This window comes from Pan troglodytes, chromosome 14 (genome assembly GCF_028858775.2).
Source record: "Pan troglodytes isolate AG18354 chromosome 14, NHGRI_mPanTro3-v2.0_pri, whole genome shotgun sequence".
NCBI lineage: Eukaryota > Metazoa > Chordata > Mammalia > Primates > Hominidae > Pan > Pan troglodytes.
The window spans coordinates 119,429,722-119,442,023 of record NC_072412.2 but is presented as its reverse complement, the minus strand read 5'-3'; the positions used below and the strand labels follow the sequence as shown (position 1 = coordinate 119,442,023).

Sequence of the window (12,302 nt, the reverse complement as noted above, 5' to 3'; positions counted from 1 at the left end):
ACAAAGGAAATTGAGGTGTATGGAGGAAACTGAGACATATGGAGAAAATTGAGGCGTATGGAGGAAACTGTGGGGCGTATGGAGGAAATTGAGGCGTATGGAGGAAACTGGGGCGTGTGGAGGAAACTGTGCGGCGTATGGAGGAAACTGTGGGGCGTATGGAGGAAATTGAGGCGTATGGAGGAAACTGGGGCATATGGAGGAAACTGGGGCGTATGGAGGAAACTGGGGCGTACAGAGGAAATTGAGGCATATAGAGGAAACTGTGAGACGTATGGAGGAAATTGAGGCATATGGAGGAAACTGTGGGGCGTATGGAGGAAACTGGGGCGTATGGAGGAAACTGGGGCATATGAAGGAAACTGTGGGGCGTATGGAGGAAACTGGGGCATATGAAGGAAACTGTGGGGCATACGGAGGAAATTGAGGTGTATGGAGGAAACTGTGGGGCATATGGAGGAAACTGTGGGGTGTACAGAGGAAATTGAGGCGTATGGAGGAAACTGAGGTGTATGGAGGAAACCGTGGGGCGTATGGAGGAAACTGTGGGGCGTATGGAGGAAATTGAGGTGTATGGAGGAAATTGAGGCGTATGGAGGAAATTGAGGCATACGGAGGAAACTGGGGCGTACAGAGGAAATTGAGGCATATGGAGGAAACTGTGGGGCATACGGAGGAAACTGAGGCGTATGGAGGAAACTGTGGGGGGTATGGAGGAAATTGAGGCGTATGGAGGAAACTGTGGGGTGTATGGAGGAAACTGGGGCATATGGAGGAAACTGTGGGGCGTATGGAGGAAACTGGGCATATGGGGGAAACTGGGGCGTATGGAGGAAACTGGGGCATATAGAGGAAACTGGGCATATGGAGGAAACTGTGGGGTGTATGGAGGAAACTGGGGCATATGGAGGAAACTGTGGGGCGTATGGAGGAAACTGTGGGGCGTATGGAGGAAACTGGGCATATGGGGGAAACTGTGGGGCGTATGGAGGAAACTGGGGCGTGTGGAGGAAACTGGGGCGTGTGGAGGAAACTGGGGCATATGGAGGAAATTGAGGTGTATGGAGGAAACTGGGGCGTATGGAGGAAACTGGGGCATACGGAGGAAACTGTGGGGCATACGGAGGAAACTGTGGGGCATATGGAAGAAATTGAGGCGTATGGAGGAAACGGGCGTATGGAGGAAACTGTGGGTCATACGGAGGAACCTGTGGGGCGTATGGAGGAAATTGAGGCGTATGGAGGAAACTGGGGCATACGGAGGAAACTCGGGTGTACGGAGCAAACTGTGAGGCATACGGAGGAAACGCTGTGAGGCATACGGCGAAGCGTCGCAGAAAGAAGCCAGTGTGGTTGGGCAGCTTCCCCAAGAAGCCTGGGACTCGTAGCCAGGGCCTCTGGTGAGCTCGGTGCCTGGACCCGCCTAGGAGGACAGGGGCTGTGTCTGTGCCGGCCACAGGCAGTGACTGTATGCCCTGGATGAGCTGGAGGAACTCAGCTTTGTGAACCACAGACCCGCCCGCCGCTCACCCTGGCACCGGGCACCCCTGACCCCGGCCAGGTGGGGAGGGAAGCGGCTCCTGCACTGACAGCCGAGCCCAGACCCTCTGGTGGAAACGCCACATTCCACAGACCTGGTGGGAAACGTCACCTTGGGAGCCTCAGGAACGGAAGCGACACACTGTCAGTGAGAGCCCATGCACTGAAGACTCGACGTGCCCCCACCAGGGCTGACCCCTTAGGACGACGCTGGCCCAGTGCCCTAGGGCCCTGCTGGCCCGGCCTGCACTTTTCCCAGGGACTGGTCCTTATTGAACTTGTGTGGAATCAAGGGACAGGAGCCCTCTCTCAGCCAGCAGGGGGGCCCTACCCAGGGTTCCCCACGGAGCCCTGTGTGGCTAAGCTGAGCGTGGCTGAGTCCTCATGTGGGGCTGAGCTGAGTGTGGACCGCGCCCCTGAGCACTGCCATGCCCAGCCCCGAGCTGCTTCTGCTCAGCCAGCAGCCATGAAAGGATTCTTTGAGCTCCGGGTGTAATTGTCGTTCTTTCTGCCAACTTCCCGGGGCTCAGGCTTGCGTAACTGCACTGTCGGGGGCTTCCCTGCCTGCCTCTGGGACGTGGTTTGGGTCCGTGTCCTGGAAGCGTGTTTGTGAGCAGCTCCTCGTATGAACGTGTTTGTGAGCAGCTTCTCGGATGGGGGACTGCTTGGGAAGCAGCTGCACTGGCATGGGTTCCCACCCTCAGGCCCTCACCCGTTCCCCTGACCTCTGGCCCTGCAGGAGCTGAGCCCAGGTGACCACCCTGAGAAAGGGCAGAACACACCTGGCCTAAAGCCATCAAGACACGTGGAGAGGGGGCAGCTAAGCAGAAAGAGGGGGGCTTCCTGGAGGACCCCTCTGGCAGTGCAGCCTGGGCCTGGGGTCCTCCCCGCCACACCCAGCGGGGAGAGTTCACCAGAGATGGGCTAGGGCTGGCCAGGGAAGGCAGAATGTTCCAAGTCTGCCCGGAAGCCCCCAGGTCAGCTGGGGGTTCTGTGTGCCTACTCCCTGGGAGGTCTGAGCTCCCAGGCCTCACACCAGGCAGTTCCTGCTCCTTTGCCCTCAGCCCTTCCCACCTTGCGTCCAGGCCTGCTGGCACTCCCTCCCAGTTGATCTGAGTTTTCCTGGAGCCGGCCCCAGGGCCCGCCAGCCTATTCTATCAGCCCTAGGCCAGCACAGAGGGCTCGGGTGCCCGGGGCCTGCCTCAGCCTGCGCCCCTCAGAGCTCCTCCGGGCTGGACCCGAGACCCCACAGCCGCCCCGATCTCAGCTGCGTTGGGCACGGGGTGGGGGCAGCTGAACATGATTTTCCACTTTGTGTCCCCAATCAGACCTGCCTGACCAGTGCACGCCCAACCCCTGCGATAGGAAGGGGACCCAAGCCTGCCAGGACCTCATGGGCAACTTCTTCTGCCTGTGTAAAGCTGGCTGGGGGGGCCGGCTCTGCGACAAAGGTACGTGAGGCTGAAGACAAAGGCGGGGTCTCCCTCCATCTCCGACCCTGTCCTGATCCCCGCTCCTCACTCCCACTCCAGGGCACGGCCATCCTCAGGCTGCTCTCCGACAGCCCCAAGGAGGCTGCAGCCCTGAGGTATCCTGGAGCCCCAGGAGAATTGGGAGGAGCTGCGGTCTCCTTTCTGGGAGCAGGGCTGGAAGGAAAGGAAACACCAAGTGATGCCTCAGCACCCACTGATTGAAAGGCGGGGGGGAAATTTCACTTCTGACCATCCTTGAGTGCAGACCTGTGGTGTCAGTGGCACCCACTGATTGAAAGGCGGGGGGGGAATTTCACCTCTGACCATCCTTGAGTGCAGACCTGTGGTGTCAGTGGCACCCACTGATTGAAAGGCGGGGGGGAAATTTCACCTCTGACCATCCTTGAGTGCAGACCTGTGGTGTCAGTGAAGACCCTGGAGGAAGAATAGCTTCAGGGCCTGGTGGAGACCCATAGTGGAGAGTCCAGCAGGCCAGCCTGTCCCCTTTGGCAAGTCCCACCCCACAGGTGGCCTGGGAGGGCTTTGCTAAGGAGTGGCCAGCTCTGGCCTGGCCTTGTCTGTCCTCAGCACCCAGAGGTCACTCCTGGCCTGCAGCCTCCTCCTGCAAGCACATGGGCATCCAGGGAGCTGAGCCCTGTGGGCTGTGACTGCCAGCAGCTCCCCAGGCTGAGACCGCAGCTGGGGATCCCCCATGCCCTCGCACCATCTACCTCCACACGCAAGGCCAGGACCAGGGGCCATGAAACGCTAGGGCTGCTGAGGGGGGTGTGAGGTCCAAGCCCTGGGGTCCCTCTCTGCTCCAGGGCTGGGCTGTGCACTCCCAGGCTCTCTCCCTGCTCCAGGGCTGGGCTGTGCACCCCCGGGGTCCCTTCCTCCTGCTCCGGGGCTGGGCTGTGCACCCCTGGGCTCCCTCCCTGCTCCAGGGCTGGGCTGTGCACCTTTAGGATCTCTCTCTGCTCCGGGGCTGGGCTGTGCACCCCCGGGGTCCCTTCCTCCTGCTCCAGGGCTGGGCTGTGCACCCCTGGGCTCCCTCCCTGCTCCAGGGCTGGGCTGTGCACCCCCGGGGTCCCTTCCTCCTGCTCCGGGGCTGGGCTGTGCACCCCTGGGCTCCCTCCCTGCTCCAGGGCTGGGCTGTGCACCTTTAGGATCTCTCTCTGCTCCGGGGCTGGGCTGTGCACCCCCAGGGTCCCTTCCTCCTGCTCCGGGGCTGGGCTGTGCACCCCTGGGCTCCCTCCCTGCTCCAGGGCTGGGCTGTGCACCTTTGGGATCTCTCTCTGCTCCAGGGCTGGGCTGTGCACCTCTGGGCTCCCTCCCTGCTCCAGGGCTGGGCTGTGCACCTCTGGGATCTCTTCCTACCGTAGCCAGAGGCTGTGCACCCTTGGGCTCCCCTTCAGGCCTGTGCTTGTTCCCAGATGTCAACGAATGCAGCCAGGAGAACGGGGGCTGCCTCCAGATCTGCCACAACAAGCCGGGCAGCTTCCACTGTTCCTGCCACAGCGGCTTCGAGCTCTCCTCTGATGGCAGGACCTGCCAAGGTAAGGCCCTGGGGTGAGGCCTCTCTCCTCTCTCCTCTCCCCACCTTCTATTTTTGGTCATGTCTGCTCTTCTGCAGGCGGCTGCTGCTGGCTGGGTTCCTGTGGTTCTGGATGGGATGGGGCATCCTGCAGAGACTACACAAGCCCAGGCCAGCCGCAGCACAGGGAGCTGCTCGGCACCGCACCAGGATGACTCACCCGGCATCTGAGGGCCAGGACTCAGGGGGCCGGCCCAGCCCATGAGGCCACACTGCTGGCTGTAGGGCCTCGTCCATTCCCCAGAGCCTCACAGAGCCTGGAAGTGCTCCAGGCACTTGTGTAGTGAGCTTGTGGGTCAGGGCTCCAGGCTAGGGTCCCCCTGCCGTCCACTCTCCCCAGCATCCCCAGAAGCACCCCGTTGTTGGTCTCCCTCTGTCCACTAAATATAGCCCTGCCCTCCCCACTTCCTTTCATATTTCAGTCTGGGGTTCCCTCAGCCCAGGGCCAGAGCTGGGGAGCCCCAGGACACCCCAGAAAGTCACTGTGAATGTGCGCGCCCCCGACGCTGTTCCAGGTGCTGCTGCTGCCACTGGCCCTTTGCCACTTTGCAGGGGGAGCACCTTCCTCCTCCCTCCCTACGTTGTATCTGGACATGCCCAGGCGTGTCCCTGAGAGTTTCTGGTATAGTTCTTAGCGCTGCTGCTGACTGTCCAGGACACCGAACTGCGTGGACAGGACAGACAGTTGTTCAGGGAGAAACAGCCCCAGGATCTGGAGAGTGAATCTGACCAGACAGGAGGGGCCACACCCCATCCCCCGATTTCAAAAGGCAGCTGCTATTTGTGTCCACTTTGGTGGTTCCCTTCCCTGACCACCCAGGAGTTAAGCCCTGTGTGCAGATGACGTGATTCCCATCTTAACACATAAACCCATTTCCCCGTTGAGGACAGAGCCCCTCCCATCACTGCTCTATCCCTGACCTGGAAGACAGCAGCACCCCAGGTTTAAAGAGAGGTGAGGACTAGGCCGATCCTGAGAAATGACGTCTAAAGCATCTCCCGTGGGTCCCTGCACCAGTCGGGCACTCCCGGCAAAGTCTAGGCTCACAGTTACTGCCCACAGTGACAGAGGCATTCCTGTCCTCTCCTCCTCCTCCCCATCTTCCTCCTCCTCCCCCCCACTCCCCCTCCTTCTCCCCCCACTCCCCCTCCTCCTCCCCCCACTCCCCCTCCTCCTCCCCCCACTCCCCCTCCTCCCCATCTTCCTCCTCCTCTTTCTTCTCCTCCTCCTCCCCCCTCCTCCTCCCCATCTTCCTCCTCCCCATCTTCCTCCTCCTCTCCCCACTCCCCCCTCCTCCCCCCCACTCCCCCTCCTCCCCATCTTCCTCCTCCTCTTTCTTCTCCTCCTCCCCCCACTCCCCCTCTTCCTCCCCATCTTCTTCCTCCCCCTCCTCCTCCTCATTCCCCTCTTCTTCCTCCTCATTCCCCTCTTCTTCCTCATTCCCCCTCCTCTTTTTCCCCCTCCTCCTCCCCATCCTTATTTCCCCTCTCCTCCTCCTCCCCCACCCCTCCCCACCCCCTCCCTCACCCCTCCCCACCCCCTCCCTCACCTCCTCCCCCACCCCTCCCTCACCTTCTCCTCTTCCTCCCTGCTTCTCCTCCTCCTCCCCCTCCTTCCTCCTCCCCCTCCCTCCTCCTCCTTCCCTTCCCCCTTCTCCTCCCCCTCCTCCTCCTCCCCCTCCTCCTCTCCATCCTCTCTCTACCCCCTCCTCCTCCCCCTCCTCCCCTCCCCCTCCCCCTTCTCCCCCTCCCCCTTCTCCCCTCCTCCTCCTCTTCCTCCTTCCCCTCCCCCCTTCCTCCTCCCCCTCCTACTCCCCCTTCTCCTCCCCCACCTTTCTCCGTGCCCCTGTCTTTGCTCTCCTCTGGTGACTAAAGGGCTCTTCATTTCAGGGTTGCCCCTCCTACCCCAGGGTGCTTGGCCGTAAACAGCGTCTGTCCCACATTAGATGCTCAAGTCAGGATTGTGGTTTAACTCGGTAGTGAAAATTGATTGAAACCAGTAAATGCTTCTCTTTGGGGTTGGGGTTTAGTTTCAAATGCCCCCGGGGGGTTACTTTTTACGGCCCTGTGTCCTGTAGCACCGTCATTTAAATGGAACAGCACAGCGTGCACCGCCGCCCCCCACCCCTCCACCAAGCAGGGCCCTTCCCAGCTCTCCATCTACTGGGCTGAAATCAGCCTTCCCAGCCGGGCCTTGATCAGAAGCGTGCACCAACACCCCGGGAGCTGCCCGGTCAGGGGAGGAGGGCAGGGAAATGGGGCCAGGGCGCGCTGGCCCCACAGAGTCTGGGTGCGACGTCCGGGTGGTGCCCTGGCCAGTCCCTGCAGCCGCCTGCCCCAGCCCCATCTGAGATGCCGCTGTGCTGCGGTTGGCTGGTTTTTTTTTGCTTGCAGACATAGACGAGTGCGCAGACTTGGAGGCCTGCGGGGAGGCGCGCTGCAAGAACCTGCCCGGCTCCTACTCCTGCCTCTGTGACGAGGGCTTTGCGTACAGCTCCCAGGAGAAGGCTTGCCGAGGTACCCACGCCACGCGGTCACCCTCGCTTTCTCTGACGCCCAAGTCTAGACACGGGTGCCAGTCACTGCCTGAGCCGGTTGCTAACAACCGGGTGCTTCTGGTGAAAGAAAGTCTCTTTCTCCCGGTTTCTATCAGCCTGGTAATGGCCTGTTCTACCACCATGCCCGCACACATGTGAGCACACACACGTGAGCACACACGTGAGCACACAAGGCACCCATGCCCCTTGTGCACATGAACGAACCGCACACATGCATATATACCACATGTACACACGTGTGTACCCTTCTCCACCTGCATAGACGGGGCCTCTCCCCAAAGGGACGGGGAGCAGCAAGCCTCCCTCTACTGTTCTCTCTTTCCAGCCGCCATGGGGAGGGCCCTGTTGGCCGTAGAGCCTCAAAGAGGGGCCGTGCCCCCAGTGATGGGAACAGTGGGGCTGAGTAGGCAGACAGAGAGGGTGGGGAAGCCCAGGCTGCCTGCACTGATCTCCATTTCCCACCACAGCTGTCGGCCCCTCTGTGCTCCGGGGGACACCTCACTGCACAGCCCAGACCCTGTGCTTCCCAGACCTTCCTTCCACACCAGCCCGGCAGTGGGGGTGGGTCTGGCTCGTTGGGAGCACCCTCCTGGGACACCTGCGACATTTTTATTCCCTCAAGAAAGAGCCCGGGCAGGAGCAGGCCGAGGGTGCAACCTAGCTTTCCAGTGGGGGGACGCGACCCCCAAGCCGCCCCGTTAGAATCTGCATGTAATTCCTTGAGTGCACCTTGTGTGTGGTTTCAGCAATCGCGGTGTGATCCCGCGGCGGGACAGCATAGAGGCCTCCCCCGCTCACTGCCGCTTCCCTCTGGCTGGCAGATGTGGACGAGTGTCTGCAGGGCCGCTGTGAGCAGGTCTGCGTGAACTCCCCAGGGAGCTACACCTGCCACTGTGACGGGCGTGGGGGCCTCAAGCTGTCCCAGGACATGGACACCTGTGAGGTAGGCAGCCCCTGGCCCCGCAGGCCCTTCACGGTGGTTCCGGGGGCCCTCGCCGGTGGGGGCTTTCGGGAGAAACACTTCCGTGAAGACCTGGCCTTTGCTAAGGTGTTGGGATCTCCAGGGCCAGGTGGAGGTTTGGGATGAGAAACGCTTCTGTTCCCTGGAAGATGTTTGGTTGTATTTATAGAGTCTCTATGGCAACTCCCAGCTCACAGTGGATCAGCCTGGTGTGGACCCCAGTGTGACACTCACGGGGGCACGGTCCCCACTCTGCCGCGTGCCAGGGAGCCAACGTGACTGACCTGTCACACTGGTGCCTGTCAAGCTGACTTGTCACACCGGTGCCTGTCACACCGACCTGTCACACCGGTGCCTGTCAAACCGACTTGTCACACCAGTGCCTATCACAGCATGACCTGTCACACCGGGGCCTGTCACACTGGTGCCTGTCACACCGACCTGTCACACCACTGCCTGTCACACTGACTTGTCACACCAGTGTCTCACACCGACCTGTCACACCGGTGCCTGCCACACTGACCTGTCACACCGGTGCCTGTCACACCGACCTGTCACACTGACACCTGTCACACCGACCTCTCACACCAGTGCCTGTCACACCACTGCCTGTCACACTGACTTGTCACCGGTGTCTGTCACACCGACCTGTCACACTGGTGCCTGCCACACTGACCTGTCACACCGACCTGTCACACTGGTGCCTGTCACACCCTGTCACACCGACCTGTCACACGGGTGCCTGTCACACCGACCTGTCACACCGGTGCCTGTCACACCAACCTGTCACACTGACACCTGTCACACTGACCTGTCACACCGGTGCCTGTCACACCGGCCTGTCACACCGGTGCCTGTCACACCGACCTGTCACACCGGTGCCTGTCACACCGGTGCCTGTCACACCGACCTGTCACACTGACACCTGTCACACCGACCTCTCACACCAGTGCCTGTCACACCACTGCCTGTCACACTGACTTGTCACCGGTGTCTGTCACACCGACCTGTCACACTGGTGCCTGCCACACTGACCTGTCACACCGACCTGTCACACTGGTGCCTGTCACACCCTGTCACACCGACCTGTCACACGGGTGCCTGTCACACCGACCTGTCACACCGGTGCCTGTCACACCAACCTGTCACACTGACACCTGTCACACCGGTGCCTGTCACACCGGCCTGTCACACCAGTGCCTGTCACACCGACCTGTCACACCGGTGCCTGTCACACCGACCTGTCACACTGGTGTCTGTCACACCGACCTGTCACACTGGTGCCTGTCACACCACTGCCTGTCACACTGACTTGTCACACTGGTGCCTGTCACACCACTGCCTGTCACACTGACTTGTCACACTGGTGCCTGTCACACCAACCTGTCACACCGGTGCCTGTCACACCACTGCCTGTCACACTGACTTGTCACACTGGTGCCTGTCACACCAACCTGTCACACCGGTGCCTGTCACACCACTGCCTGTCACACTGACTTGTCACACTGGTGTCTGTCACACCGACCTGTCACACCGACCTGTCACACCGGTGTCCGTCACACCGACCTGTCACACCGGTGTCCGTCACACCGACCTGTCACACCAGTGCCTGTCACACCGACCTGTCACACCAACCTGTCACACCGGTGTCTGTTACACCGACCTGTCACACCGACCTGTCACACTGGTGTCTGTTACACCAACCTGTCACACTGACCTGTCACACCGGTGCCTGTCACACTGACCTGTCACACCGGTGTCCGTCACACCGACCTGTCACACTGACCTGTCACACCGGTGTCTGTTACACCGACCTGTCACACCGACCTGTCACACCGGTGTCTGTCACACCAACCTGTCACACCGGTGTCTGTCACACCAACCTGTCACACTGGTGTCTGTTACACCGACCTGTCACACTGACCTGTCACACTGGTGCCTGTCACACCGACCTGTCACAATGGTGTCTGTCACACCGACCTGTCACACCGGTGCCTGTCACACCGACCTGTCACACTGACCTATCACACCGGTGCCTGTCACACTGACCTGTCACACCGGTGCCTGTCACACCGACCTGTCACACCAGTATCTGTCACACTGACCTGTCACACCGGTGCCTGTCACACTGGTGCCTGTTACACTGGTGCCTGTCACACTGACCTGTCACACTGGTGCCTGTCACACTGACCTGTCACACCGGTAGGAATGCAGTACCCACATGTGGACGTTTCTGGGCAGGGTGGCTCTTGTCTTTCCTCTTCACCCTGGGCCTGTGCCTGGGGGTTGAGAGTGAGCATTTATTTAAAAAGCAAAACCACAGGTGAAAAGAGTCACCAAGACAGCTTCTCGGAGTCACAGACCTGGGATGCAGCCGTGGGGCTCTTGGGTCTGGGCTGCGACGTTCAGGGCTTCCAGCCAGCCCTCGCCTTGAGGTTCTTTGCCTCGCTGCCTCATGTACTCATGCAGAGGGTGTCGGACCCCTGCGAGATGTACAGCTCACCCTGGCTGCCCACGGTGGGCAGGGCAGGCCTGGCTCAGCCCCAGCCCCTCCATCTTCCAGGGGTGTCAGCTCACACCGGCTTTGGTTCTGTCCCCCTTCGGGCAGCGTGGAGAAACCACAGCCCAGAACAGGGAACTTTCCAGGACAGCCATCTTCAAGGCATCCATATCTATTTCATAATAGTGTATACTTTTTAATGATTCTCTGTAATTTTTGTATGCTTGAAATATTTCATAATTTAAAAATAAAGGGTCAAGAGAAATGAGCAGGGAAGGAGATGATGGGGACCCCCGAGGAGCCCTGTGGGAAGCAGCTGCTGCAAGCCCGCCCTTCACCTGGGAGTCCCAGTGGGGCAGGTGTGACAGCCTCTGGGGTCTCAGCAGCTAGAGGCAGGGTGGCCACTCCCGAGGCACAGGAGGGACAGTGGACCCGCTGCATGGCCGGGGCGTGGGGCTCAGGGGAGCAGGAGTGAAGGCCACATCCCCGACCGGCGTGGCCCCCATCCGTGGCAGGACATCTTGCCGTGCGTGCCCTTCAGCGTGGCCAAGAGTGTGAAGTCCTTGTACCTGGGCCGGATGTTCAGTGGGACCCCCGTGATCCGACTGCGCTTCAAGAGGCTGCAGCCCACCAGGTGAGGAGGTGTCCACAGGAGGCAACACAACTTAGAATGGCCGAGACGCTGGCTTCACAGGGCCCGGGCCAGGGTTCGGCCAGCAGGGAGGGGCCGGGCATCTGCCTGTGCCCGGTGCTGACTCGTTTCTCCTGTGGGTGCCCAGGCTCGTAGCTGAGTTTGACTTCCGGACCTTTGACCCCGAGGGCATCCTCCTCTTCGCCGGAGGCCACCAGGACAGCACCTGGATCGTGCTGGCCCTGAGAGCCGGCCGGCTGGAGCTGCAGCTGCGCTACAACGGTGTCGGCCGTGTCACCAGCAGCGGCCCGGTCATCAACCATGGCATGTGGCAGACAGTGAGTGTGCGGCAGCCGCCCCTTCCAGGCCTCACGGGGTTCTCCCTGAGCCAGACCCAGCTGTCACTAGCTTATGCAACCGTTAGGAGATGAGCTCTGGGGCCTGCACCTGATGCGTGCGGGCAGGATGGGGACCCCTGCCCCATTTAGTTCATGCTCCGGGAGACGGGGACCCCTGCCCCGTTTAGTTCATGCTCCGGGGGACGGGGACCCCTGCCCCATTTAGTTCATGCTCTGGGGGATGGGGACCCCTGCCCTGTTTAGTTCATGCTCTGGGGGCTCACTGTGGTGCTCTAGGCCTCTCTGCTATTTCATCACGTTTCAGCCTGGCTCCCTCAGAAAGGGGCCTTGAGTGCCACCTGTGAGTTTGGTCTCCCTGAGTTTGGTCACCCTGGCTCAGGTGACTAACCCTGAGTTTGGTCACCCTGGCTCAGGTGAGAACCCGTGGTTCTCAGCCCCAGGGGACCCTGGGCTGTGTCTGGAGGCCATGCTGTTTATCCCGAGCGGAGTGGGGAACAGAAGCCAGGGCTGCTTGACGCTACACGCAGGGTGCCCCACCAGGGGAGGAAGCCGCCACTGAACCTGCACCACAGCCCAGAGCTCCTGCCGTACGTGTCTCCCTGGCCGTGGCCAGGCCAGGCGCCGCCCGCCCACCCTTCCCTGTAGGATGGCGTGGACGCTGCTGTCCCTGAGCCCTGGCTCCCAGGGC

General features: G+C 60.9%; 1 protein-coding gene across 1 annotated transcript in view; it reads left to right on the top strand.

Moving 5' to 3' along the window:
* GAS6 (growth arrest specific 6) overlaps positions 1–12,302 on the top strand; it is a 47,291-nt gene that overhangs the window by 21,973 nt on the left and 13,016 nt on the right. Inside the window, exons 5-10 of the mRNA XM_024353505.3 lie at positions 2,868–2,990; positions 4,445–4,567; positions 7,000–7,122; positions 7,985–8,106; positions 11,140–11,258; positions 11,404–11,593. Of these exons, the coding sequence (XP_024209273.2) occupies positions 2,868–2,990; positions 4,445–4,567; positions 7,000–7,122; positions 7,985–8,106; positions 11,140–11,258; positions 11,404–11,593 (800 nt within the window). The remainder of the gene's footprint in view (positions 1–2,867; positions 2,991–4,444; positions 4,568–6,999; positions 7,123–7,984; positions 8,107–11,139; positions 11,259–11,403; positions 11,594–12,302) is intronic.